The sequence below is a fragment of the Chinchilla lanigera genome, unplaced genomic scaffold (genome assembly GCF_000276665.1).
Source record: "Chinchilla lanigera isolate Chin_1 unplaced genomic scaffold, ChiLan1.0 scaffold00092, whole genome shotgun sequence".
In the NCBI taxonomy this organism is placed as follows: domain Eukaryota; kingdom Metazoa; phylum Chordata; class Mammalia; order Rodentia; family Chinchillidae; genus Chinchilla; species Chinchilla lanigera.
Window position 1 is genome coordinate 5,317,766 of NW_004955493.1, and position 27,062 is coordinate 5,344,827.

The following is a 27,062-nucleotide window of genomic DNA, read 5'->3' on the forward strand; positions in this document are numbered from 1 at the left end:
TCTCTCTCTTCTCTCTCTTCTCTCTCCCTCTCTCCCCCCCCACTTTCTTGCTGGCCTAAGGTCATGTTCTGCCTCACCACAGGCCTAGAACCCATGGAGTCAAGTTACCATGGACTGAAACCTCTAAAACCATGAGCCAAAATAACCCTTTTGACTAGCTTACATCAGTTATTTTTGCCATAGCAACAGAAAGCTGACTAGCATTCCACTGTGCCACCAGGACTTGAGAGAGTCAAGACCATGCTAGGCACTTTAAAAAAAGATTCATCAAGGGAATGAAACCAACAGTATTTCATAGTCCGTGGTCAAGATTAGAGGGTAAAAGAGACAGAGCTGTAGGTCAGCTGGGCAGCCCTGCTCTTGAGACCCACATGGAGGCCAGTGCTGAAGGGGCAGTGCCACGTGAGTCAGCTTCTGCATGGCACAACCTGGAAAGTCCCCAGCAGCAGCAGAAACGTGTGCTGTTCTAAGCCTGGGTCCCAAGCATCAATACCTCAGCCTGAATTCACTGGCCACACACATCCACTACCAAGCTGACATCACGGGACGGGTGTGGATATTGCTGTAACAGCCGCCTCACCCTCCACCGTCTCCTGGGTGCTCCTCAACCCTCACTGCTCTCTCCCAGGCTTCATTCTTGTCTCCTACTGCAGGATCCGCGCCCCCCCCAACCAGCCATGCCTCCTGCTCGGTGGTAATAAAAGTTAACGCTTGTTGAAGATTTACTATGTGTTAAGTGATCTGTATCTATTAAACACTTTAATCTTCAGCATTCTTGGAGGAAGGTACAGTCGTTTCTCTCCATTTTACAGATAAGGAAACTGAGGTTCAAAAAGATGGCAAAATTTATCGAAGACAACCCAGATGGTGTGAGAACCAGAATGTAAATCCAGTAAAGCCAATTCCAGAGCCTAGGACATTAACCAGCCACGCTCTTCCACTTCCCCAGACCCAAGGCATGAAGTTAGGACACAGGGTCCTCATCTAGGGATCTAAAACCCATACCTAGAGCAGGGGCCTACACTTAGGAACCAGGCCACACAGCAGGCGAATGGCAGGCAGGCAAGCAAGAGAAACTTCGTGTGTATTTCCAACCATCGCCACGGCTGGCATTACCCCTCGAGCACTGCCTCTATCAGTCAGAGACAGCATTAGATTCTCACAGGAGCAGGAACCCTACTGTGAGCTGGGCATGTGCACTCTCCTTTGAGTCATCCCGAAATCATCCTCACCCCTATCTCCACCACAGTCCATGGAAAAACCGCCTTCCACTAAACTGTCCTTGGCACCATAAAGGTTAGGGATCACTGCTTTATACAGTGTGCAGCTGGGAAGGACCACAGTTTTCAGCTGAGGGTGTTAGGCAAATTATTTCCCCTCCTGTGCCTCAATTTTCTGACCTGCGAGATGCAGGCACTAATGCTTCCCTTATACAGATGTGAGGTTGAAGGTTGTATATACATCACCACCACAGTCTCAGTACAGGGCAAGCACCCAACAGTGAGAAACTGGAACCAGCTACTGAGGACAGAACTGGGTGACAGCGGCCCATGGCAGACGCACTGAAGGAAGCAAAGGTCTCTTCACAGGATCACCACGGCTGTCAGCTCCACCTCATGCTCTTCACCCAACCTCTCCAAAAAAACACAAAATTCACTGCTGATCTCCACCCAGAGAGGACTGTGTCAACATCAACAGTGCCACTCTCTGAGCCCTGTAATCTGCTACGTTGACAGAGCAACAGCCTAGAGAGTGTTTTGAGCCCATTTGGCAAATGCAATTAATTCCTTCGCCGTTAAATTGACTTTTCCTAATTGTCCATGCGGATGCCCAGGCGGGAAGAGAAAGGCACAGAATGAAAAGACATTAGTGCCACTTCCTTGCCAGCCACGAGCTGTTCTGGCAGTGGACTCAAAGCTGTCCTGGCACTGTGGTGGGAGCTGCATTTGTGTCCCTGACATACCCCACGTGAGAGAGGCCCTGGGGATGGCTCAGCCTGAGCGCACTGTGGAAGGCAGCTGTGCACCTGCCACACGTGTCCAAGCATCTAGCTGCATCTGCAGGGCGAGGCCAGATTCTCAGGCTGGCGTGCTCCTCCTGCCTCAGGTCCGGGGTATTTCCAGACAGCAGTGGCAGGGAGAAGACAGGACAGTCACACCCACAGGGTCCCCCCACCTCTCAAGCCCCAGCTGGCTCACTCCGCCGCACTTCTCTTCCGAGTTTCTGTCTCCCTTCCCTTCTGCTACCTCCCTGGCCATTCCTGACCTCAGCACAGCCACCTCTGAGCCATTCGTGGCCAGCACACCAGCTACCTAAACCCCTTCCCTGGAAACTGTCCCATTGCCCCACGTGTCTCACACACACACACACACACACACACACACAGAGGAACTTATGCATGCACGTAGGCACACTCACTAAAGTCAACCAGATCTTCTCTGCATTCATATAGATCCCGAATGCAAAAGATGGGCCTGTGACTCAAATCAGCATAGGTAAAATGGGCAGGGAAAAGCTCTTGTCAATGAAAAGTCTAGCAGGGAAGAATACTCTGCCTTGGCTATGCTTCCGCCTGTGTTGCCTTTATTCCACAGTGGCCTGTGGGATCCCTGGTGGTTCTGGACTAACATCTCACCACCTTTGCAACTCAGCACAAAGAGAAGGCTTTTCCCCTCAGTCCCCAGAGGACCTTACCTGCTCCAAGGAGCTATCCCCTTTCCCAAAACTCACAGTGGCTGGGAGCCAAGGTGCACACATTGACTTGCCCGGACCTCAGGTTCATTTCTGCAGATGAAGGGAAAGAGGAAGAGGAGGAGCCCAGCCTCAGCTACATGGATTCAGTGGTGGGGAGCGGGCTGAGGATGTTCTCTGCAGAGGGAATCCAAGGAGCTGCTCCTGGAAAAGGAGCCTGAGCGGCACAGTCTGCGCAGTATCTAGGAAATAGGAATCCACATTCATCCGGGTGAGCTCACTGCATGGATGGAGACACGGGGCAGGAATGTGCAGGGCGGTATGTGGGGAGAGGCAGAGAAAGCCTGCCCGCCAAGCAAAAACGAGATAAAATATACAGGAGGAGGAGAAAGGGAGCAGAAGTTCTCCCAAGATCACGGAACATCTTCAACTTTCCCGTCCCTTGCGAAGCCAGACCTTGCCGACATGCCCATTGAATCCAGGACAGAAGAGGGTGCGTCTATCCTGTCTTCTTCAGCGAGCAACATTTCCAGGTCCCCTCTTGGAACCACTTTTCTCCTCCTGCAGTTCTCTGGTGCAAGTAAGGCTGGGCCCCTTCCTCCACCCGTGGAAGGCAAAACTGATGTGACCCTGGAACTGCTGATGGCCGTGACAGAGCCCAAGGAGAGGAGCAAGGGGAAGTGGTGATGACAGATGGAGACATTTCAGAAACATTGTTTGCGCTTCTGAATCCAGCCGTGCCTGAAGCCAAACTCTACCCTGTGGAACTTTTGGCGACGCAAAGCAATAAATCCTGTTCCTGCCTTACGCAAGTTACAGTTGGAGTTGCCGTCACCAGCAATCCAGAACATCCTGATTAATAGACTCTCCCACAAGCCATTTTCCCCACTTTGATTTCTACTGTTTGTTTATTCACCCGCAAAGAAGCGGATCAGAGTGAGAATGAGGAGGAGGAGCCTGAGGAGGCTGCCTCTCCCTGGAGCCTCGGCACCAGGTCTCAGATACATCCAAGTCAAGTCCGACTGAGGCGGGACAGGGTCCAAGGGCTTTGTGCACCCATCCGTGGGTCCTGGAGTTAAAACTCTCACTCAGGTGTGGGGGCAAAGCCCTCCTTAACCATTCCTGGGGCCTCCTTCACCACCGGTCACACCATGAATAAGACGGTAGTTAAGAGCCCAAGGTACTGCCTGGTCCCTCCTTGTCCCTTGTAGATAGATGCTGGTTCCACGTGATCCTCCTGCAGATGCCTCGTGCTGTTTATGGACAAGGCAAGTCATGCTCTGGCTGATCAATAGATCCGGCGGGCTCTGGAACTGCTCTGCTACAATGGTCTTACCAGATCTGAGCTCTTGAGACCAAGGGTTGTCAGAATACACCAGAGGCACTGGCTGTGCCCCTGGGAAGGACAAGAGGTGCCTGGGCTGCAGCAAGATGCCCTTGGCATTCAGACAGACCAGGCTACTGGTAAGTCCCTCAGCCCTTCTGAGACTGTTTGGTCATCTTGGAAAGAGAGAGGATGATGCTACCTCAAGGGAGCAGTCGGGCCCAGGTGAGAATGCAGCAGGGTAGGACTGAACACATGCGTGCAGCATGAAGAGAAGGACAGAGAAGAGGGAGGGAGGGAGGAAGAGAGGGAGGGAGGAGAAAGAGAGGGAGGGAAGGAGGGAGGGAGGAGGGAGGGAGGGAAGGAAGAAAGGAAAGGAGGAAGAGAGGGAAGGAGAGAGGGAGGGAGGGACCAGCACAATCCTGGGCATACACTATGTGTTCAGTCTTTACTCATGCATCTCACCCCTTCATCCACGGCCTCCTTGTCCACCCCAGAAAATCTGGAGTAAATTCCCAGCACACTTTCCACATGGCCCTTGAGCACTATCCACTAGAGACTCCAGCATGGGAGCAGCTGATTCTGCTCACACAGAGTCTATTTTGTGCCAGGTTCCAAACTGGTACGAAGTCAGCCCAGCCCACAGCTGTGTTTCCCTTGGCCTGTAAGCAGTTTAAGTATTTACACAACTCACCCACATGTAAATGTCAGAAAACTGTACATCAGAATCTTTTAAGAATCTAAAGATCTACCTGGGTTTGGTGCCCCACCCCTATAATCCCAGCATTCTGGGAGGCTAAGACAGGAGGATCAAAAGTTCCAGTCCAGCCTGGGCAAGACCCTGTCTCAAAATAAAAAAGGGACTAGGTCCTATGTTCAATCCCTAGAACTGAAAAAGAAAATCCTAAAGATCTACATCTATAAGATATGATCAAAAATATAGTGAATGGAAAGGCAGGTTTGTAAAAACGTATGACAATGGGCCCTTGTCCAACTTTCTCACCAGATCTGGCACTGTGCAACTTCTAGCTTTTCCCTAAAGTCAAAATGACATGAAAAGGAAACATTCTGAATTGATTCAGCACATCAAGGCAGCTGCAGCAATGCAATCAAAGACATAAAAAAGGACTCCAAGAATTGCTTCAGAAAGTGGCAGAAGGATGGAATGAGAGTTTTTGAGCCAAGGATAGAGCTGAGAGGCACAGCACCTGCCTGGCAAACACGAGGTCCTGAGTTTGATTCCCAGTACCAAAAAGAAAAAAGAAAAAAAAAAGTTTTTGAAGCAAAGTGAAATATTTTAAGGAAGATTAATGGCAATGTATCTTTTATTGTAATAATTTTTAAATGGAAACGTTCAACATTCTTTGATCACACCTTTTACAATTAGAAACTGAAATCTAAGCTGTAACACCATTTTCAGTTGCTCAGAGAAATGAAACAGAATGAATCTAGCAAATATCACATTATTTATATACTGAAAACTATGAAACATAGCTGGAAGAATTCCAAGATCTGAATCAATGGAGACATACCATGTTCATGGATTCAAACACAGGGAAGACATCAGCTCTCCACAAATAGATACACTGGGCTCACAGTCCCGATCAAAATCCCAGCAAGACACTTGCCCATGTAGGCAAGCTTAGTCTAAAATGTACACAGAGGTAAGAGAGCTGTAATATCAGAACAACTATGAAAAGATTAAATTAAACAGGAGAAATCATACCACTCACATTTAAGACTTACTTAACAGCTCATCAGGAGAGTAGAGTTCGGCAGAGAAATAGACACATAGATCAGTGGAACAGAACAGAAAATCCCCAAAATGTCCCCACAATACTGCCAACTAATTCCAGGGGTGGGGAGCCTTTGCACTGAGCTGCATCCTCAGCCCTTTATGTTTCTTTTTAAATTTTGAAATGGTGTCTTGCTGTGGCAGATTGACAGCTTGTGATCAACTTGTAACACCCAGCTGAACTGAACCAGAATGGTGCTGGGTGTGGGAGGCCCACCTGAGGATTGCTGCCCAGTATAAGAGGCAAAACTGGAAAAGAAGACATTTAGAAGCTGTTAGGGAAGCTGTTGGTAGCTGTTGGAGCTGTTGGTTCTCCTGGAGGACCTTGTCATGCTGGCTTTCCTGATGAGCTCAGGTGTTCTCATCATCAAAGGAGATCAGGACCTGTCACTGAGAATGGCTATGGTTCACTTTGGGGGCGCTCTGGTCCCTACTTAGAGCATTGCTTCCTGGCTCTGGAGAGGAAGATGGTGCAAGAAGCTTGTCTCACTGGCCTCCCTGATGGGAACTCAGCTGTCCTCATCATTGGAGGAGCTCAGGACCTCACTGTTGCTGAGGACGGCTGTGGTACTTTTCAGGGGAGCTCTGGTTCTTTCTTTGAGCGTTGCTTCCTGGCTCCAGTGCAGATCCCTCAGCCTGCTAGCACAGATTCTTCATCTCACTGGCACAGACTTTCCAGATTCCACCACTGACCTTTGGGCCTTCCCAGCCCAGATCCGTGAAACAGGCCTGCATGAGATGTTGTCGTGGGCTCTGGGCCTCCAGCTGGACTTGTGGGAAGCACTGTTATGGGCTCTAGGCCTCCAGCTGCACTCAGGCAGGACATTGCCATGGGATCCAGGCCCTCAGCTAGATTCTTTGGTGTTTAGTGTGTGGACAGACTTCCTGCAGTCTCTTTGTATATGACTCTTTGGGTGCTATTATAAAATAATCTTATAACTATGTCCTGTATTGTATTGTTCCTCCTTGCAAAACCCCAAACTATAACTCTTCCTAGGTCACTACATTGCCCAGGCTGAGCTTGAACTTGCGATCCTCCTATCTCAGCCTCCCAGAGGGCTAGGATTACAGGTGTGTGCCACCACACTGGGACTGGCCCGCTGATTTTTTTTTTTTTCTTTTTACAAAGGGGCAAAGCAGTTCAATGGAGGAGGGGTAGTCCTTTTAGCAAATGATGCTGAAGCATTTGAACATCCGTAGACCTAAAAGTAAAATTCTGAGACAAGGGATTTTACTCTATTTCCTAGAACAGTAATTACCATTTAATACACATTGGATAAATATGTGTTGAATATTGGCTAGTTTTTGGTACTATGCCTCAGTAGCCCAATGCAATGGGTGTTACTACCATCCCGGTGAGATAGAAAAGTGGAGCCCAGAGGGGGCACTGACTTCCCCAGTATCTCACCGCACAGCGGTGGTGCCAGTACAGGACACACAGTAGGTGGCTTCCTTGAATCCTCCTATTGATCCTTAAGTGGGGCCCCGCTTGTGACGGAGACAGCTCAGAGCAGTGCATGAATTTCCAACCCCACCCCACCCCAGTTGGCAGAGGCAGAACCGAAGTTTGAGGAAGAGTCTCTCTGACCCTCCCCCAGACCCCTCCCACCGTTTTCAAAGCCTTTGGGTGCAGCTCTTAGGCTGACACGCAGAGGCATGGTCGCCCCCACCCTGTCTTTCCCCGGCGTCTTTGGCATATTTTGCTTAAATGCCAGGGCTCCAGGGGGAACAGTTCACCAAGCCAGCTCATGTATCCATTAATTTGCTTTCCCTATTTCCAAACAGAAAGCGGCCGTTGCAGGCAAGGCAAATCAATATTGTGCGGGGCCATGCGTCTTCATTCACTCACGTGCCCGGTGCTTCCGGCCGAGGCTCCCCATCATGGGCTCCTGGACTGACCAATAGGATGCTCGGAGACAGCCACACCACGTTAGCAGATTAAATCATTAATATCGGCACTGGTCATTTTTACGAGCGCCCCTCAGCACAGACTTTTCACCACCCTAGCTCTGGGTACGCTGTTGCTTATGCCGTGGACACGGTGAAGACGAAATGGCCACTTCTGAGATGCGATTGGCTGCAGGCTTTGAGATATTGATTTTCTTCCTGCATTTCTAAAATCAGGTATATTGCCCAGAGTTGCATAAATTCTTGAGATGGGGGCTGAATTCCTACTTGCTGATTCTATCTCCACCACCTTGCCGGAGGGTTTTCTCATCTTCCTAAAAAGGGGAGAAAGGTAGTTTCCTGAAATTCATTTTATAGGGACAGTTTAAGATGGAGCGCTTACTATTTGCCAACTAAGCACAGTATAAGCAGTACTCATTTCAGTCTTGCAGCCCCGCAAAGGGGCGGGAATTATCAGGAGCTTTTTTCCAGAAGAAACCAGTACCCTGGGATTTCCCCAAGATTACAGGGAATTTGAACTCAGAAATGCCTAATCCCAGAGACTGCATCCTTGGCCCACTACCTGTCCTACCCTGCTGCCCTCTGTTAGTTCTGAGAGGGGTCAGATAGAAAGGCAAATAAATGAAGGCAGATATTACAGACTGAATGTTTCCCCAGAATTTGGATGCTGAATCTCTGACCCCTAAGATGGTGGTATTTTGTTGGCTTTGAGGGATTTTTTTCCCAGATGTTCTAAAACCAGGTATATTGTCCAAAGTTCTTGGGAGCTGCTGGAGCTGGAAGTTGGTCATATATGTGAGGGCAGGACAGAGCCAGTGTGCCTCAAGCAGTCAAGATACCTCAATCTTGAGAAAGACATCCTTCCTGGACAATTATAGTCATTAGTCACTAGGTAACATTACCTCTTGGGATACTAACTTTGCAAGAGAATAAATAAACGCCCCTACTGTTGAAGTCAGTCCTCTTGACGATCAAGTAAGAAGTCACCTCCAACTGACCCAGCTCCTGTGTCCTACCTTTATTTTCCTCATACCCACCGCCATTCCTCTCTGGGGTACAACAAGAGAACAACTAGGTTCCCTACACAAAGTTACAGAAATTGTGACTGAGATTTGTGAAGGCTTTGAGAAGCACTTAGGTTTAAATGACATCATAGGGTGGAGACCTTGTGATGGAATTACTGACCTGCTAAGAGGAGACCAGAGTGTTCTGGATGGTGAGAACTGGGATTTCCTTTGTCCCTAGACAATACCACTGACTCAAACCCCCTCACCCTACCAAACTAGAGAGAGTTAAATGTATTTCTTCTTAAATTCCAGATTTATCTCTAAGGGAGCAGATGACAAATATTTCAGGTTGTGCAGCCCTTACAATTTCTATGACCCTACTTAATTCTGCCACTGTGGCCCAAAAGTTCCCTTGAACTATAGGTAAACAAGTGGACGTGGCTGGGTTCCAATAAAACTTTATTTATAAAAATAGACCATGGACCCTAAGACAGGGCAGTAGAGTGGAAGTACATGATCAAAACACAATGTATGGGGCTGGGGATTTAGCTCAGCGGCAAAAGCGCCTGCCTGGCAAGCGCAAGGTCATGAGTTCGGTTCCTGGTACCAGAGAAAAGACAAAAAAAAAAAAAAAACACAATGTATGTGTTTATGGAAAGGTCAAAATGAAACCCATTGATTTGAACAATAAATATGCATGAGTAATTATAAGAAATACAGAAATAGAAAGTGAAAAATAGCCACACAAAGACTTTTTATTTTTATTGTTTTTTATTGGTTTTTGTTTTTTATTGTTTTATTTTTATTGATATACATTATGATATATATTGATTGGGCAGGGGAAGTACAATTGATTAAAATGTGATATGTATATTTACCAATTCCCCAAGATGAATGTGATCGATATAATTAATGATTCAACTCTATCTTTCTTCATAGCTAAGTAGTACTCCATCTAGTATATGCAGTGTTTTCTTTACCCATTCATCTGTGGCTACTTCCAAGATGTAGCTATTATGAATTGGCCTCACAAAGACTGCACATGAAGTTTATAACAGTGTTCATTACTCATAGTAATATGAAAAATGCTTGGGAAACCACCCAAAAGTCCAATACATAATAAATAAACCAGGCCATGGGCCCAATTTTGGTATGTTGGCCAAATCCTCCTCCTCTGGAGGGTGGGCCTTCAGGGAAGGGTTGATGGGCCAGTGCTGACTTGCTCCATTCCATGGGACCGACACGTAGGAAGTGTTAGCCTGAGCGTAGAAGAGCAAACTATGCCACCAGAGTCAGAGGAAATGCAAAACCCGTTCCAGGGAGTGGAAAACCAGCTGTGAGTCACCCAAGTAGCACAGCAGAAGAATAAGAGTAGTACAAGTAAAAGCAAAAATCCTTACCATGGTCTACAAGGAGCTCTGACAACCCCTCCACCCGGGTCTGGGATGCTCCTCCCCATGTACGTGTCTCAGCCATGGGGCCTCCTCTGCTTCCTCAAACACCCAAGCTTGCTCTCACCCCAGAGTCTTTGTACCCCCTGTTTCCTCTGCCCATGACAGCCCACTGGAATCTAAAAGCCTGAGTGAAACAAAGACAAGCTGAGGCCACCCTGGAGCAGCTGGCCTATCAGTGACCACCCATGAGTTCAGCAAGATCAGCCAAACCTGACCTAGGTCAGAGGAAAACTCCAACCAAACTGTAGATCTTAAGCAATCATAAATCTTGGTGGTTTTCAGTCACTTCTTCCTGGAGTTCTTTCTTACCCAGCAATAGCTAACCAATACAAAGAGGCTATATAACCAAACTGCTATGTATCTCTAACACCAACATAAACTTTGTCTGCAAATTCCTCATTGGGAAAAACAAGATACTTGCAAAAATTTTGCCTGACGTTCCAGCAGTGTTCTGCATGGTTGCCTGTTGCCTTTTTCTGAAACTTGCTTCCCTTGGCTTGCATGACACCACAAAGTGGTCCCATGGGTCTCCACTCACATCTGCAGCTTCTTCTCTCTGCTCCTCTGCAGAATCACTCTTGGCAGCTGGCCATGAAGAACCAAAGTCACTCAAGACTTGAACTTGAGCCCCCACTGCCCCTCATTCTAAGCCATGCACACTTATTTGTTCTATGGCTCTGCTGGGCTTCTCTGGGGCATAGGCTTTCCTCCATGCTGGGCAGTAAGTAGAAATGGGATGACTGTGCTCAGTTTAAACTGACCATGGCTCGTGACCTGGCCCTGGGCAAGAAATCCAGCCAGAGCACGCGGATCCTTCCAAACTAGGGCTTGACGCTAAAGAAAAAAGGAGGATGATTCCTTTTTAGTGGGAAACTAACTGTGACTTCTGCCTGCAAAATAAGGATCTTATCCTCAGCTTCCCCCTGTAGCAACTCCTTCCCCTATGCCCAGCCCTCTCTGAGCTCCATGTTTTACTCGCTTCTCTCTCAAATCTACCTGCTTACCTTTGCTCCACCTCTAGCACCCTATTCCAAGCTGATCTTACCCCTTCCCTGGATAAAAACAACAACCGCCCCGCTGGTCCCCTGCCATAACTGCCTCCTTTCATCACAGCCCCTTCCTTAGCCAGCAGCACAAATCCCATGCTCACAACTTATCCTCCAACTAAAACCCTGCCTTGCCGTTGCTCTTGTGATACACACCAAGGTGCTACGCAGATTGGCTTCCCTCGCTTACTGGCTTCTTCGTTTTCTCCACTGCAACTCTACTGTCCTGGCCTTGATTACTGGACTAGGTCATGCTTCCAACCACCACCACCCCAGGGCCTTTATACATGCTCTCCCTTCTTCCTAAAATGCTCGCATTTCCATGCATACCTACCTAGCGCCTTTTATTCCACAGATCTTAGCTCCAACGCCTTCTCCTCGGGGAAAGCTTCCCGGATCTCCTGAGCAGATCAAATGCCCCTATGATGCACTCCTAGATCTTCCATGCGACTTTGTTTCCTGAATATAGATTATTACTGACACCTTAAAGAATGAGTATGATCCTTTGAGCAAGAAGAACAAATACACTTCAACAAACTCACTTCTTCTTCGGAACAATGCTGGAGCACAGGTTCCATTCCCGTCAGAGTGAAAAGCCTGCTCAAAACTCACAGGTGCCTAAAGACACCTCCACCCTTGGCCTTCTTTTCCTCTTACTCTAAAGCCGTGGGTATGCTCCCCTTACCCCGCCTTCCAGTTATGAACCAGAGGTGACATCCTAACACCTTAGCCATGAAGCACCAGATCCTGCCTCTAGCTGCCAATAAAGCAATGTTTTTTCTCACCCTACTCTGATTAATGTCACAACCTTCGCCCAAGCCGTTAGAAGCCATTTTAAACCATCTTCTTCCCCAGAAGACTTTTCACCGAGATGCACAGTGCACCACCAGGTCTTGTCAGTTTGCTCTCCCAGCCATCTCTCCTCTTCCTCTGCATGGTCTTGGCCCACGGCCTACGCCACCATCGTCTCTTTCTTGCCCAGGTTACTGCCATCCCCCTTTGCCAGGGTCTCTGCCTCAGTGACCCCAACCTACCCATCCTCTGGGCAGAGTCATTCCTGCTGATGCACAAACATCGGCCTCTCCTTCCCTGCTTAGGGCCCTTCTGTGACCTCACCCCCCGCAGAGCCGGGCCAGAGTCCTCCCCCAGCTGCCAGGACCCGACCATCTGGGTCCCATCTGGCCACACCCACTCTCCAGCCTCGCCTTCCCCACTTAGCAGGCTTAGCTCTGTAGGTCTCTACCCTGAGGAGACATCAGGATTTCCCGGAAAGCTTTTTTAAAAAAATACCAGTGCCTTGCCATCTTCCCCATATGATTAACACAGTCAGGGATGAGGCAGGCATTTGCAGTTTTGCAGCCAGACTGGGCCGCTGTGCTGGCCCGGCTAGAGGGCCAGGAACTCTCCGCAGCCCCATGTTCTCCTCCGCCCTGCTCCCTTCCTTCCCGATCCGTCCCTGAAACATCTCCCCTCACTGTGCTCCGCAGGGAAGCCCCTGCCTATCCCTGAAAACTCACGGACTTCTCTGACTCCAGCTTTCTTTCTGAGTGAGGAACTTTCCCCTGAGCTCACACAGACCCGCTGCTCAGCCCCACCGGAGCACTTCTCACCCTGTCTGCACCACCTCAGATAAGGAGTGACCTCGTGGCGGTGACCCTGGGGAGGAGGGTCTTTCATCACTGCATCCCAGCATCTAGGACAGTGGCTGCCCCTTTAGGTAACAGCACATGTTTGTTGAGTGGATGATCTTTGTTCCCCTCTGGCCATAAGCATAGGAACTTTGTCATTTTTCACTTCCCAATCCTCTTCGCGTAGTTTGATGCCAGGGTATATCATAGGTGCTCAATAAATGGTTGTTGGATGAGTTAATATATAGAAGGCCCAAGAACAGAGCATTCCCCCTTGCAGGAAAGCTCCAGGGAGCAGAGACAAATCAAACTGAATTTCCTACAGTTTTGCTAAAATGGAATTTGCCAAAGACGTCCTGAAAAATGGATTTAATTAGGTCCGTTAATAGGGGAGTCATTGTTGGGTAAGATTTAAAGCTGAGGCTAGAAAAGGTATGGGTGATTTTACCACTTTAAATTATATAGGAGGTTATTTCTCACTCTCGCCTTAATTATAAAAATGCACCTCAATGGATGCATCGCACTTTGGAGGAAATGAAGCCAAAGGCAGAGGAAAGATCAGATATTTCGCAGAAACAGCATGGGAAGGAGTAGGGCGATGCAGTTGGCTCGGCCAGATGTGCCCCCCTTGGGGCACGGGATTAGTGTCATTGCACAGCCAGGGCGCACCTTGCATCTCACTGACGGTCAGTGCAACTGCTGTGGTTTTTAATTGCAAGAACCACGGGGGTGGGGTGCATCTCTACTGCTGGGGTGAGTTTCTGCCTGGTTTCCAGAGCCCCACAGCCCTCTTGCATTCTGCTCTCCCAGCGAGTAGTTTTGGCGATTCACCTTCCAACTGGCTCCAAACCAGATCCTGGAAGGGACACATCCTGGTTTTTTACCCCGAGATACTCAGCTGTCCCAGATCATGGAGCCAAGCAAAAGCCCGACTTAAGGTTCTTCAGATACAAGGGCCCTTGAATACCCTTCTCCGGAGACCCAGGAAATGTGTCTTGTGGCATAATAGGGCGTTTGCATTCCGCAAATCTGTTTTGAATCACATTACTTGGCAGTGTATGCGCTATGCAGGGTGTGGGATCAGGGGCCAGGGGCTGTGGCCTCAGGAACAAATTTTCATGGAACACCAAAGCTCATGGTGATCAGTATTTTAATATCGTTAAAAATGAAAGTGAGTCCGAAAAAACTAACAACGGCATCCGGCTGACCTTGCAAGAGCTGTCCTCGCTGCTCTCCCTGGCCCCAGCAAGAACTCCAGGCAGCAGGGACAAAAACTGAGCAAAATTGTTCCCGCCTGTGAATGGGAAGGAAACACTGAACAAAATACCAGAGTAAGACATCGAGGGGTGGTAAAAAGGTTTAGGGAGAGAAATAAAGCAGGGAGAAAGTAATTCAATAATTGCACCTCCAAGCACTCTCCCCCGTCCAGATCTGCGCATGGCCTCTAGGGTCCCTCTACACATCCCTAACTGGATGTGGTGGTGCATGTCTGTAATCTCAGCACTCTGGGAAGCTGAGGCAGGAAGATCACAAGATTAAGCCCTGCCTGGGTACTAGAGTGAGACCCTGTCTTAAATTTTTTTAAAAAGAATAAGCCTGGTATAGTGGCACACACCTGTAATCCCAGCATGTGGGAGGTTAAAGCAGGAGGATCACCGCAAGTTCGAGGATAGCCTGGGCTACATAGCGAGCTCTAGGTCAGCCTGAAATGCATAGTGAGACCCTGTTTCAAAAATAAATAAATGGATAAATAAATAGGCTGGGGATGTAGCTCAGTGTGGGCTCAATCTCCGGGACCAAAAATAGTAAAATAAAATAAAATGGCAGATCCTAGCCCTATCAACCTCTTTATCTTAGGCAAGTTGCTGGCTCACTGAGCTGGGTGTTCTTTCTCTACAACCTGAGCAATAGAGAGGTGAGAACAAATAACCACTAAGAACCCTACAACATAGTATCTATGTGTGTTTAAACATGAACGGCCCAATTAACTCACCTCCAGGAGCAGCAATCCTTGCACACCCAGCCTAGGGCTAAACTCATTGTGTTCACTGCCTCCTTTCAGCCAGGGAGGGAGACATTTCCACCACGTGGACTCTGAGACTTGAAATTAAAGTACCACCTACCTGCCTGTCTCAGACCAGTAAGAAGAGAGAATGCAGGCTTTGAGCTTCCCCAGCACCATGTCCAGACACAACACGATACCCCCCAAACTGAAGCCAGCTTCTGCCTCTAAGTGACTTTGAGCAAATCTCTGGATATCTCTAAGCCTTGCAGTCCTCACCTGAAATGGGGATTAGAACGTGGCTCCCCCATCCCCCAAGGCCTGGAATGAACAGCAAATGTCCCCCAGGGCAGGTTCCCGGAGAGTATGGCCCTCCTCCCTGGTCTCCACGCCGCTTTCCAAGGCAATGGGCGAGTGTCAGCATGTGAAGTTCAAAGGCAGCGCATTTCCTGCTTTCCTGACAGCCTATTTCATGGATCACAGAGATGTGAGTACAGCTGTTTATTCAACAGAGGAAAGAATGAGTTCATTTTCCGTCCTTAATTCCTAGCATGACCTGTTCTCTGTTGACCTCTCCTTTCCAAGGCACAGGCCCTACCCGTGGGCTTTCAATTTGCCCAAAGAGAGAGAAGGTGCAGCCATGACAGAATATTCTGCCCACGGAGTGCTGGGAGCTGCATTGCCACTGAGCTGGTAATAAGTCCAAATGAAAGATATTATGTCACCTCGTTTGAATTAAACAGATGAACTGCAGTCCTGGACCATTAAAAAGGAACCAATCTGCTGAAGGCTTCCAAGGGCTCGGAGCCGAGTGCCCCAAGAAGGTGCCAGGTTCCAGCAGGGTTTATATCCTCATTTTCTGCCAATAATTCCTCCTGTCCGGGAACGTGGAAGAATAATTTGATGTAAAAGCCACTGGGCCAGCCCTGTACTGGCTCCCCACGGCAGGGCTGCGCTAATTGAGAAGCTCCAGGGGCCACCGAGCCAGCAGCCAGCTGTCTGAGGGCTGGATGACCATGAACTGTCCCTTGGCAATGCCTTCTCTTCTGAGGCGTTCAGGTGTGCTGTCCACCTGCACCTCAAAAGCCCCCAGAGAAAGGGCCTGTGGACTGCAGTTGTTTCCTTGTACAAACAACGGAGCTGAGCTCTGGCTTCCAGGGCACTTGAGGTACGTGAGTGCAAGACATAGGATACCACAGAGCCCAGTTCCAGCCTACTGCCTCCCCGTGTACTTGCTGTCTGAGCACCCAGTTCCTGCCTGCTTCCACCCATCCTTCCCGGGCACAGGTGGCCTCTCACTCGTGGCTTCCTTCGGGCTCTGCCTCTCTGAGACCCCTCTCTCCCCACCTGTAATTCAGGGGTGCACCGCCAGAGCAAACATGCAGTTCAGGGGTGCACTCTCAGAGTTAGACTCCCCTGGGATGGAATCTCAGCTCTGCTGCCTACGAGCAACAAGGAGCCAAGACATGTCTCAGTTTTCCCACCTGCGACTTGGAATTTATTAACAAGTCAGCAAAGACTTCTCTGCTTCTGACATACCTCAGCACCACAGGAATCCAGCCAGTGCCTTTAACACCCCTCCAGCTCAGCCGCAGGGTAAGACACCACTCTGCTCTCCCACCCCATAAATGAGCAACTCTACTTACATTCATGATAAAGAAGGGTAATGATCAAGTCTCCTGGATTTTCTCTGGGTTGCTTCCTAAACCTAATCCTAAAGCGCATCGTTCTATGTACCTTATATTTATTCATTCAGCAAAACTTCACAGACCACCACAAGTTCTCCCAGGCCCTGGGCGCTTGGCAGTGGCAGGACGCACTCCCTGCTCTCAGGGTCACCACCAGCTGACATTTCACAGAGAGGAAAGTGAGGCTGAGCGGGTTGGGGAACTTGCCCGGGTGGCACAGCAGAGGCCGGATTTGACCCCAGCACCTGCACTACGGAACCCGCCACAAAGCTCTCCAGGAAGAGAAACACTTGAGTGTCCTCCTGCCCCCAGCCCACCACCAAGGACTTAAGAGTCACTGAAAGGGCTGGTGTGCCAGAGCATCAGAGAATGGGCTTGCTGGACTCACAGACTGACCCAGGGCCAGCCCGGACTGAAACATGAGTCAGACCTTCAGGGCTCACCTTGGCTGATATGACTTTACTCGCTCTGGCCAGTCACGTGCTGGACTGGGAAACTGACTTCCTCCTCTCTGCTCCCTGCTCCCCATACCCTGGGCTCAGCCCCTCCCACTGGCCATGGGGGGCCACCGGTCTCCCCAGTCCTCTCCTGACCTGCTTGAGGGGACAAGAAAACAGTGCTCTGCATCCTCCTCCAGGCCTGAGAGGAAGCCCCAGAGCGTGAGGCAGAGGATCTCTGAGAAGGCCTCGTATCCTAGGGTCACAAACTTCGGGTCCTACCATCTAGTGTTAGTGACAAGGGTCTGTTTTACATCCTCTCCCCCAGCTGCCAAGTCTTCAATCCTGTGCCACCACAGCCTCGGAGAAGCACAAGGTAGGGTCCTAATACTTGGCATTTATTGAGTACCTACTATATGCCAGGCCTGATGTCATAGAACCCTCATGACAACCCAGACACCCCAGCTTCCTCCCAGCTCCTACTCCCCCTCCCCTCACCCCACCCAAGTGGGCTCCATGGCCTCTCCTTCAGCTAATTCTGAACATTCTGGAGTGACCATGCTTTATGACCAAATAATGAAGCAACAGACATCCCTATGATTCATCCCATTCCTAAGCTGAACCTCATGAGGATGTTCAGAGAGAAGAAGCCCAAGGGATGGGGAAAAGGATCAGCTATGAGTAGCCGGTGAAACTAAAACAAGTCAGCACTTTCACAGTCTGCTGGGGGGAGGATTCTGAGAAAGCCTCGGGAATGCCATGGGAAGGAGACACTTGAAGGAATCTTCATTTATCACAGAGGAAAATAGGGAAATGGCTTAAATGACTATCAGGATAGATAAATAATGACACTCATCGATAGAATACAATGGTAAAAATGAACTTGGATTACACTTATAAGCACAGGTGAATCACAAAAATATAATTTTCAGCACAAGCAAGTTGCAGGAGCATATGTAAAGAACACCATCTAGATGGAGATTAATAGATGCAGAGCACTTCCATGGTGGTTTAGGGATGCCCTTTTCTACTTCAAGAATAAAGGTGCACATGGCAGGGATGAGTGCTCCTTGCAGGACTTCCATGGGGAGACTCAAATGTGGAGGGTAAATGGGTTTGGGGTATGTGTTAGCTTTCCATTGCTGTGACAAAATCCCCAAGGTGATCAACTTAAAAGGAGATAAAAGAAAAAGATCAACTTTTGGGGGCTCAGTTTCAGAGGTTTCAGATTATAGCCACTTGGCCCTGTTGTGGCAGTGCATTGTGGGAGAAGCAAGTGGTGGAGGGAGGAGAGGCAGAGAAAGAAATGTGTCCTTCCAGGCCATGCCCACCAGTGACCTAACTCCCTCCCACTAGGCCCCACCTCCTAAAGTTCCACCACCTCCTTTAGCACCACAGGCTGGGGACCAAGCCATCAATACATGGAGCTTTGGGGGACATCCAGATTCAAGCTATAGCAGGGAATATCAGTAATGCCTTATTTGTTTGTTGAAATGGGTGATGAACACATGTATGTTCACTTTCACGGCTTTTTAATTTATGCTTCAGTAATAACAAATGGAGCAAAACTCAATCACACAGTCACACAGAGGAGGAGTTACTTTTCTTCCTGGATAGATCGCTCCTCCAGGCCATGACTGAGCTGATTTTCTCTGAAGAAGGCATAGAGCCTCAGGCCCTGCTCCCAGCGGTCCAGATAATTGCCTAGAGTTCACCTATCCTTGCTCCAACGCCAAGTGAGCCCAAGTAGAAAGGCAATCAATGCTCTTGGCCCACCAGAGAGCCTCTTGCAACTCCATGAGAAGCTGTCTTGCAGCCCAGTCAGTTAGGAACATGGACTATGGGGAAGGCAGAGTGAAGTGGGACCTCAGTCAGACAGCCAAGTCCCTCTGCTCCTTGCTCGTCCTGTACAGTGGAGATGCCAACCACAGACACCTCATAAAGCTGCTGTGAGGATTCAGTGACATAGTGCGTGCAAGTGTTTGGTTCCATGCCTGGCACAAAGCCAGCCCTCCAGAGACAGTCACTCCACTACTCCAGCCCTGCTGCTGGGGGAAGCCCAGTGCTGGAAGTCAGGTGCCCTGGGTTCCAGTGCCAGCCATGTGTTTATCCGTGCACAGCACTGTCTTGTAGCAGGGCACCCACCACAGGACCAGTGAGCACAGCAGGCTCTCAAGAACTTGCTAAAGTGAGCAGATGAGGATCTTCCCCCAGACTGTGGCTTGACAACAGGGACCCCCAGGAAGAGGCATCTGTGTTAGTCAGCTTTTCATTACTATAACGTAATAGCTGAGTTTTTAAGGAGATGTTTATTTTGGCCCACCGTTTTGGAGGTCTCAGTCCATGGTCAGTAGAAACATCATGGTGGGAGGGTGTGGCAGAGCAAAGCTGCTCGCCTCATGGCAGCCAGGAAGCACAGCAGGAGAGAAAGAGCCCTTCAAAGGCACCACTTCCTCCAAACACCTCCCTTCCTCACAGCCCATTCCACTCTGAACTCACCAAGGCATTGATCCGCTGAAGAGGTTAGCACCTTCACAATCCCATTGCCCCTGTAGGCATCTATTCATCCAAACAGCCTGACAAGATTAACCACCACAGCATCCATCAGAGGAGGGCAGCAGAGGCTCTGGAATGATTGAGCTGTGTATGGAGAACCTCCAGGACAGGGGATGCCTCCATGGGCAATGGTGTGGGGTAAGCCAAGGGTCTTATGGCTCAAATAAAGTCTCTGTGAACATGTGTTTAAGTACATATGTGCTCATCTAAGTATCCTCGCACATATACTTTTATATATTCATACAGATACATATTCATATACACACAAGCATGCACACACACACACACACACACACACACACACACACACACACACACACTACCTTTTCCACCCAAAGGTTCCATGAGAGTTGGACAGCCCTGCCATGTATGGAGCTTTTAGAGCCAGACCTATCCTGGCTGCCTGCCCTCTAGACAGCAACATTAATGATGTTATTACTCGTATTATAGTTTATACCTGGAGAGTCTCCCACAGGCCCATGACTCAGAGGTGGTGCTTGTGGAAGGTGGATATATTATGCGGGCAGAGCAACTGGCTGGTGTTAGGAGACAGGGCCTGGTCAGAAGAGGTAGTTCACTGGAGATGTGACCTAGACAGGTTTATTTCTATTCCTGGTTCTACCCTTCACTCTCTGCTTCCTGGTCACCATGATGTGAGCAGTTTTCCCTCCACCAGATCCTTCCCCCATGGCTTCCTGCCTTGGAGCTGGCCAGCTATGGACAGCAAACACAACCCTCTTCTCCTTTAAGTTGCAGGTGTCAGGTATTGTGTCCCAGTGACAAGGAAAGTGATCAAGATCATCTATTTCCCAGGCGGGGGAGCTGCAGTTCAGAGAGGTTAAGTGGAACATACCGTGGCACCTCAGTGTAAGTCACAGGACGTGAACCACAGCAGCAGCACCCCAGAGTCCAGCCGCTTCTCCATGGCCTCTGCCCTGGCCCCAGCCAGCCCCATCGCATCCCTAGATGACTGTGCCAACCTGCTGTCTCCCTGCTTTGCCCTTGCTCTCCAGCCGGGTCTTCCCACCCAGCCTGTGGGAAAACTGCTCTGTGGGAAACTCTCTAGGAGCCCCCAGTTCACTCAGTGAAAATCCCAAAGCTCTTGCAGAACCCCATGGACCGTCTGCCCGGAGGCTCTCAGTACTTCCTCCCCTTGCATTTGCTTGTTCTGATAGAGGGACGTGGCCCGGTGCGTTCACACACATGCCCCAGCTCTCTACTCCCCACCCTGCTTCACTGCCCTCCCACATTTATTCTCCCCCAGCATGTTTATTTCCTTTCCGTATCTGACTCCCTCAGTGGAGATGCACTCACTGAGGGCAGGAGCTCACACAGTGCCTAGCGGAGAGCAGGAACTCCACATCTGTGAAAGGAAAGAAAGACTATGAATCCAGGGAATGTTTGCTGAGTGAATAAAGAAGAACAAGCAAAATGCCCCATTGACTCTGGTCTCCGGAGTGGCATGTCACCCTCAGGGAGTCGACACCTAACACAGAGGAGGGTTTCTACTAGATTATTCGGGAGGCCTGGGCTGAGGGCCAGTTTCTGGGCTGCTGATGTTCTCTGGTGTCCTCTTTCCTTTTCTCTGAGTGAGGAAGCACAGCCTTCACATCAGGGGACCTCAGTGTTGAGGTCGCTGGGGTAGTGCTGAGCAGCAGCTCAGCCACAGCCTGCTGCAGAAGGCTTTTGAACAGTGCCGGTGAACACGGACTGTTCAGGCATAAGATACAGCCATGTACGGAAATCTGACTCTGCTGCTGTAATAAACAACCACTCCCATCTGAATGGCTTAGCCCAGGAAGCATTATTGCTCACAGACATCACAAGTGCACTGGTGGAGGCAGGGGGTCATGGACCCAGACTCCATTCCCCAGGGCTCTGCCGCCTTCAGTGGATGGGTTCCAAAGTCCCAGCAGAAGAGGAGAACAGAGGACCATTTCCGGAAGCTGTATTACGGCCCATGCCTGGAGTGTGAGCATCCCTTCTGCCCACATTCTGCAGCTCCACCGAGATACAGAAAAGGAGTGAGACGACCTAACGAGCACACAGCATCGTCTCTGCCACACCATGGAGAACAACACCCTTGGTCTCTAGGACCCACAGGCAACGGGATTATAACCAGGCTCCCGGTCTGGGCCTGGACTGGGGCTCAGGCTGCTGGCCCTGTATTTACCAGATGTCTGGGCAAAAAAACCTGACAGCCAGGAGCAAACAAGAGCCTGGAGAAAGGCAGAGTGCGCGTGTCAGAAGGAGGGCCCCTGGGGCAGACAGCGGTCAGCACTGGAAACAGAAAAGCGGCCTGGTGCATAGTCCCTTAGGAGACACGGGCCCTGGGAGAAACACCAGCCACCCACCTGTCCCTGTGGACTCAGAAGATGCCACTTGAGTCGTGGGGGCCTTCAGCCCTGGAGGATACCTGGGCAGACTGTGACCTCAGGCGTAGCATGGCCACGGAGGCAGGGACAAAGTAAGGATGCCCGGGGAGCTTCCTAGGGGACCTCAGGCAAGCAAATGCTGAAACGCACAAATGGGAACTGATACGAGAGGCCCAGGGTGACCGGGAGGACTCACAGCCATGGCTGTGGCCTCCCTTGTATTCACAGGCAGTGGATGTGGCATCCACATGCTCCGGGGGAAGGGCTCTGAGAATGCAAGGACTTTGTCATCACTTCAGAGCAGCCCCAGGCTTTTGCCCCAGTCCTCAGGCCCACCACGCAGCAGGACTTGGGGAGGTGGCCTGGGGATGAGGGGTGCAGTATTGTCCCAGTACACTCACCGTGAATCTCCAGCTCAGGGACATCTGCCTGTTTTGCATTTGGGCAAGACAAGAGCCAGCTTGGAGCCCCAGCCTACATGCCTAGGAGATTGACCCCCTTCCTCTCTCAAGCCTGTCCTAAAGGGCTGGACCGTGTCCCTGCTTCCCACAGCTGTTGGGTCCCACTGTACTTTCTCCGGGCATCATCATAAAGCCCCCATTCCCTGGAGACGGGTATACGGTCATGGGGACAGGAAATAAGGCAGTTAGAAGATGTCCCTACCCAGCCCAAGGGGATGAGAATTTCTAGACAGAGGAAGTCTCCAAGTACACAGAGAGAAGCTGAGCGGCCTCAGGCAGTGGGAAAAATTCATAATAAAGACAACAGTGACAAATAGCAATCAAGGTGCTGGTGACTGTCCAGGGGGTGAGCCATTCTGTCTCCAAGGAGCTCCTTCCTTCTCTGCCCACCCTGCATCTCAGACAGAGTCAGCCACCATCCTCCAGCACCCCACACCCAAGTCAGACTAAGCACCAGGCCACCTGCATCCCTCATGATAAGGCAAGAGCGGCATCTCGTCTTTCTCCTTCCTGATCTGCTGATGTGGGAAGATCTTTCTGTCTTTCCGATACACACGCAAGAATTTGACAAAAGCTAAAACTCTTTCCTTGGGGGAAAGAAAACGTATATGTAGCTCCTTGCAGTTTTTGCATACAAATTCAATAAATTCTCAAAGTCCTTAAAACCCACCCACAAACTCTTTACAGATCAATGAATATCTTAATTTATTCAGTCAGTTACTCCATAAACATTCATTAAGTATCTACTCATAATTGATTGATACACGGGTTACTTTCCACAGAGGGTACCTGTTATAGTTTACATCTAGATGTCTCCCAGAGCCGGATGGGCTCAGAGGCTGGTCTTGTAAAAGGTTTACAGGGGCGCTACAGCAGACTTACTGTTAGGAGGTAGGGTCTGGTGGTGAGACGCAGATGACTGCAGGTGAGATCTGGAAGAGTGTATCTCCCTCCTGGCTTTCTTCTTTGCACTCCGCCTCCTGGCTACCATGATGTGAGCAGTTTTCCCTCCGCCAGACCCTTCCGCCATGCCTTTCTTCCCTGAAGCTGGTCCACTATGGACTAAAACCGTGAACAAAAATAAGCCTCTCCTCCTTAACATTGTGAGTGCCAGGTATTGTGTATTAGCAATGAGGAACCTGACTAAGGCAGTACCACTACTCCTTCAGGGCTACCGTGACAGTCACCTGGGAAATACATGGGTGGCTGAGCCACTCCACCTAGCGTGATTCTTAATGTTGCCTGCACTTTGCAATTACCTGGAGAGATTTTTTTTTTAATTCTACTTCCAAAGCCTCATTTCAAACCAGTTAATGCTGGACCTCTGGAGCTCAGACTCAGGCAGTCCTAGGTGATTCCAATAGGTAGTCAAGGGGAGAGCCACTGTCCCAGACAATGCTAATGTGTTTTTGTTAAGTTCCTCAGGTGATTGGGATTCAGAAGCCAGGCAGTTCATTTATTTATTCACTTGATCACTGTCTAATAAGCATCTGCTATGAGCCAGGCAGTGTGCTGGACATTGGGAGCAGAGTATAGAATCAGAAATTGAAGTCTCTGCCTTCACTAAATTTAGATTCTGGTGGAGGGAACTGACCATAAATACCCAACACATAATATTGTCACGAGGAACATATATTAGGAAGCAGCATAAAAATTAATAGGAGGTTCTTCTTGGTGAATCAAAGGAGGCTTCTCAAGAAAGGGTCCTTAAGCTCAAGCCTGAAGAATGAGGAACCAAAGGAAAAGCATTCCAGATGGTGGGAACAGCTTGTGCAAAGGCCCTGTAGCAGGTCAGACCTTGGAACATGAAAAACAGTGTGACTGGCTGTGCTGTGAGGATTTCCCCTCAGTGTGGAAAAGCAGCAGGGTATGGTACAAGGTGAGACTGAAAAAACCAAGTCAGGCAGGGCCTTGAAAATCTGTCAAGGAATTTGGATTCAACTCCTGTCCGTGGTGTTCTCTCCACCCTTGAGACTACCTTAGCAAGGAGGCAGAGGCTGGCAACACTGGTGACGCTGAGAAGCCCTTCAGGAGGGTGGAGCTCCCCTACTCTAGCCATGAGCCTCTTTTTTGCCCAGCTCCTCCTCCAGGCAAAGCCTGTGATGCAACTCGCTGCTGTCACAAAAGCACTGTTCTCCTCCCAGTACCTCACAGACCTATCACCATGGGAACAGAGCCAGCCAATCAGAACACTCAGTTTTAAGAGGGCAGCCATATAAATGGCATCCCCTGTCCCTGGAAACGCCACAATCACCAGAGGCCTCTCAGGGCTGCCTCCTCCTGGATAAGCCAATCCCACTGCCCCCCCTTTCCCCCAAGGCAGAAGAAGGGGGGTCTTCTGCCTGTGATCCTCAGGGGACAGAGCCAAGCCCATGCTCACCCAGCTCGGATATCCAACCACCCAGACAGGCAAGCTATGCGGCAGCCCTTCGGGAGTCCCTGAGAGCTTACAGTAGCCCCCTAGCCAAGACCCGCAGCAAGCAGAGCCTGGTTCATAGCATGCTCTACCCCAGACGGAAGGACCAAAGTAGCGCCAGCCTGGTGAGCAGCGGGTACGCGGGGGATGAGGAAAACAGCAGCGTCAGCATTGTGCGTAGCCAGCGCATCCCGCGGTTGACCAGAAAGCTCAACACCCGAGTGGGCAGTGCTTGGAGCAGCCAGCTGAGCACTGTGTACTCTCCCAGACCCCTGAAGAGCTCCCTGCGCAGGCAAAGCCAAGGTCAAGGGCCTGGCACCAAGCAGACTGGAGGAGAAGCGTGAAACCAGCCTGCCAGGCAGCAGTAACAGCAGCCTGAGCAGCATCAGCTTCATCAGCCCGGGCAGCAGCTTCCTGACTTACCAGGTAAGCAGCAGCGGGCTGCTCAGTATCTCAGGCAGCCAGGCCTCCAGCCAGACCAGCCGCAGCCAGAGCCTGTGTGCCAACAGCAAGGGGCAAAGCACACTGAACAGCAGTACTGATCTTCAAGAGGACAAGACTGAGGGCAACATGAAAACCAGCAACGAGGTGCCCCAGGGCCAGCAGCCTGCCCAGACGCACGTGCCTTTGTAAGACTCCAGCCCCAAGATCCCCTCTAACTGCCACAGACACGAAGGCCCTGCAAATCCAGGCTCCCCCCAAAGAGGCTGCACCCCTTCAAGGCAAAGTCCTAGCTGTCTGCAGCAGCCATCAGCGGGCAGGTCGCATGCCGCAGGACAATAATGCTGAGCACCATCTACGCCGAGGGGCAGTGGTCAATGGGGAGGCGACCTCTACCAAGAAGGGCTTCCAGTTGCAAGAGCTGCAGCAAGATCCATCCATGCTGGGACCACCGGTGTCAAGACCACCAGCAGTAGCAACATCCAGTCCTGTGAGCCTCAGGGACAGAGCCGTCCCCATCTGGAGCGAGCACCAGAGTGGCAGAACCAACGGCACCAAACTCGTCAGTTGTGCCAGTTGCAAGCTGTACTAAGAACCATCAGAAGGTAGAGTTTCTGCCGCGAAAACCTCCTCAGTGGTGAGCGCCACTGACAACCAACATCAACCATGGGGAACTCAAGAGAAACGAGAACCAACCCTTGCACGAGTGTCTGTGTCCAGTGCCATCTTGAGGGAGGAGCCGGCATGGGGGGCCACGTCCCTGGAGAACTCAGTGGCCCCCAACTGTGTATCACACACTGTCCACAGACAGCACAGCTCACAGAGCACCCCTATGGCTCCCAGCAGCCCCCAGGAGCAGAGACCACAGCGACCGTCCTTGGAATCAGCTGTGAGTGCCAGCAGCCCAGAAACATCAGTGCCTAGAGAACGCTGTGGGCTGTGTCAAGGGACCCCATCCCTGAAGAGTATCATCTATGGAAGCTTCTCCTTCCTTGCTTGCGCACTGCTCTGGGAACCCTCCCTGAGAGTAAAGGCTCCCTGACACCCCATTCGTGTCTCTTCGTGGAGAGACACAGGGACAAGAGGAGCCAGGAGCTGTCCTTCATTCACTTGATTGGACCTGTGCTTCCTGTGGCCGACAAGGCCACGAGATGCTTAGTGGTGAGAGACCAGCCCAGCCAAGACTGGCGAGGCAGTGCTCTGGGCCACGGAGTGAAAGTCACCTAAGTGGGTGGTGGAAAGGCTGAAGTCTCAGCTCCGCCCCTGCTCAGGACCAAAAGCCCCTCCCTGAGCTGACCTCACAGACGTTGGGGAGCGAGAGGATCCACAGGGGAAGAGGCCAAGACAGCCTTGGAGACACCCACTGGGTACCAGAAGGAATGCTGAGGGGGCACCAAAAACAATAAAAGGTGTCTGGAGAGGTCACACTTGTGTCTCTGTGTGTGCAGTCCCAGCCAGGGCTGAGGTGTAAGGGGGCACAGACTCATTATACAACCACGGAGACAGCTCAGCTTAGCTACCAACCTTGCCACTTTTGAGGGGGACAAAATGGTATTAGTCTCCATTTCTTTGCCTGAAAAATGGGGACAAGAAGCCCTATTTCATACATGGGGGGCTGTGTGGATGACATGATATGGTTAAGAATGGGAATCAAAGTAATGGGTACTACATAAATTCTTCCATGCCTAGCTTGTCTGTAAAGTGGCAGTGGCTTCCATCCTGTTTCACACAGCTCATAAAGAATAATTGCTGCTCATATGGAGATAGAGTTCTTAAAGACGGAGCTGTATCTACTAGGAGCAAGAAGATTCAGCAGAGGGTTTGGTGGGTTTC

At 50.3% G+C, this 27,062-nt stretch overlaps 1 protein-coding gene across 1 annotated transcript in view; it reads left to right on the forward strand.

Annotated features, from left to right (window-relative positions):
• LOC102015965 (chromosome unknown open reading frame, human C16orf82) overlaps positions 1 to 26,654 on the forward strand; it is a 57,545-nt gene extending 30,891 nt beyond the window's left edge. The window contains exon 3 of the mRNA XM_013504745.1: positions 24,517 to 26,654. Within this exon, the coding sequence (XP_013360199.1) occupies positions 24,517 to 25,132 (616 nt within the window). The 3' untranslated portion in view covers positions 25,133 to 26,654. The remainder of the gene's footprint in view (positions 1 to 24,516) is intronic.
• The last annotated feature ends 408 nt before the right edge of the window (positions 26,655 to 27,062 follow it).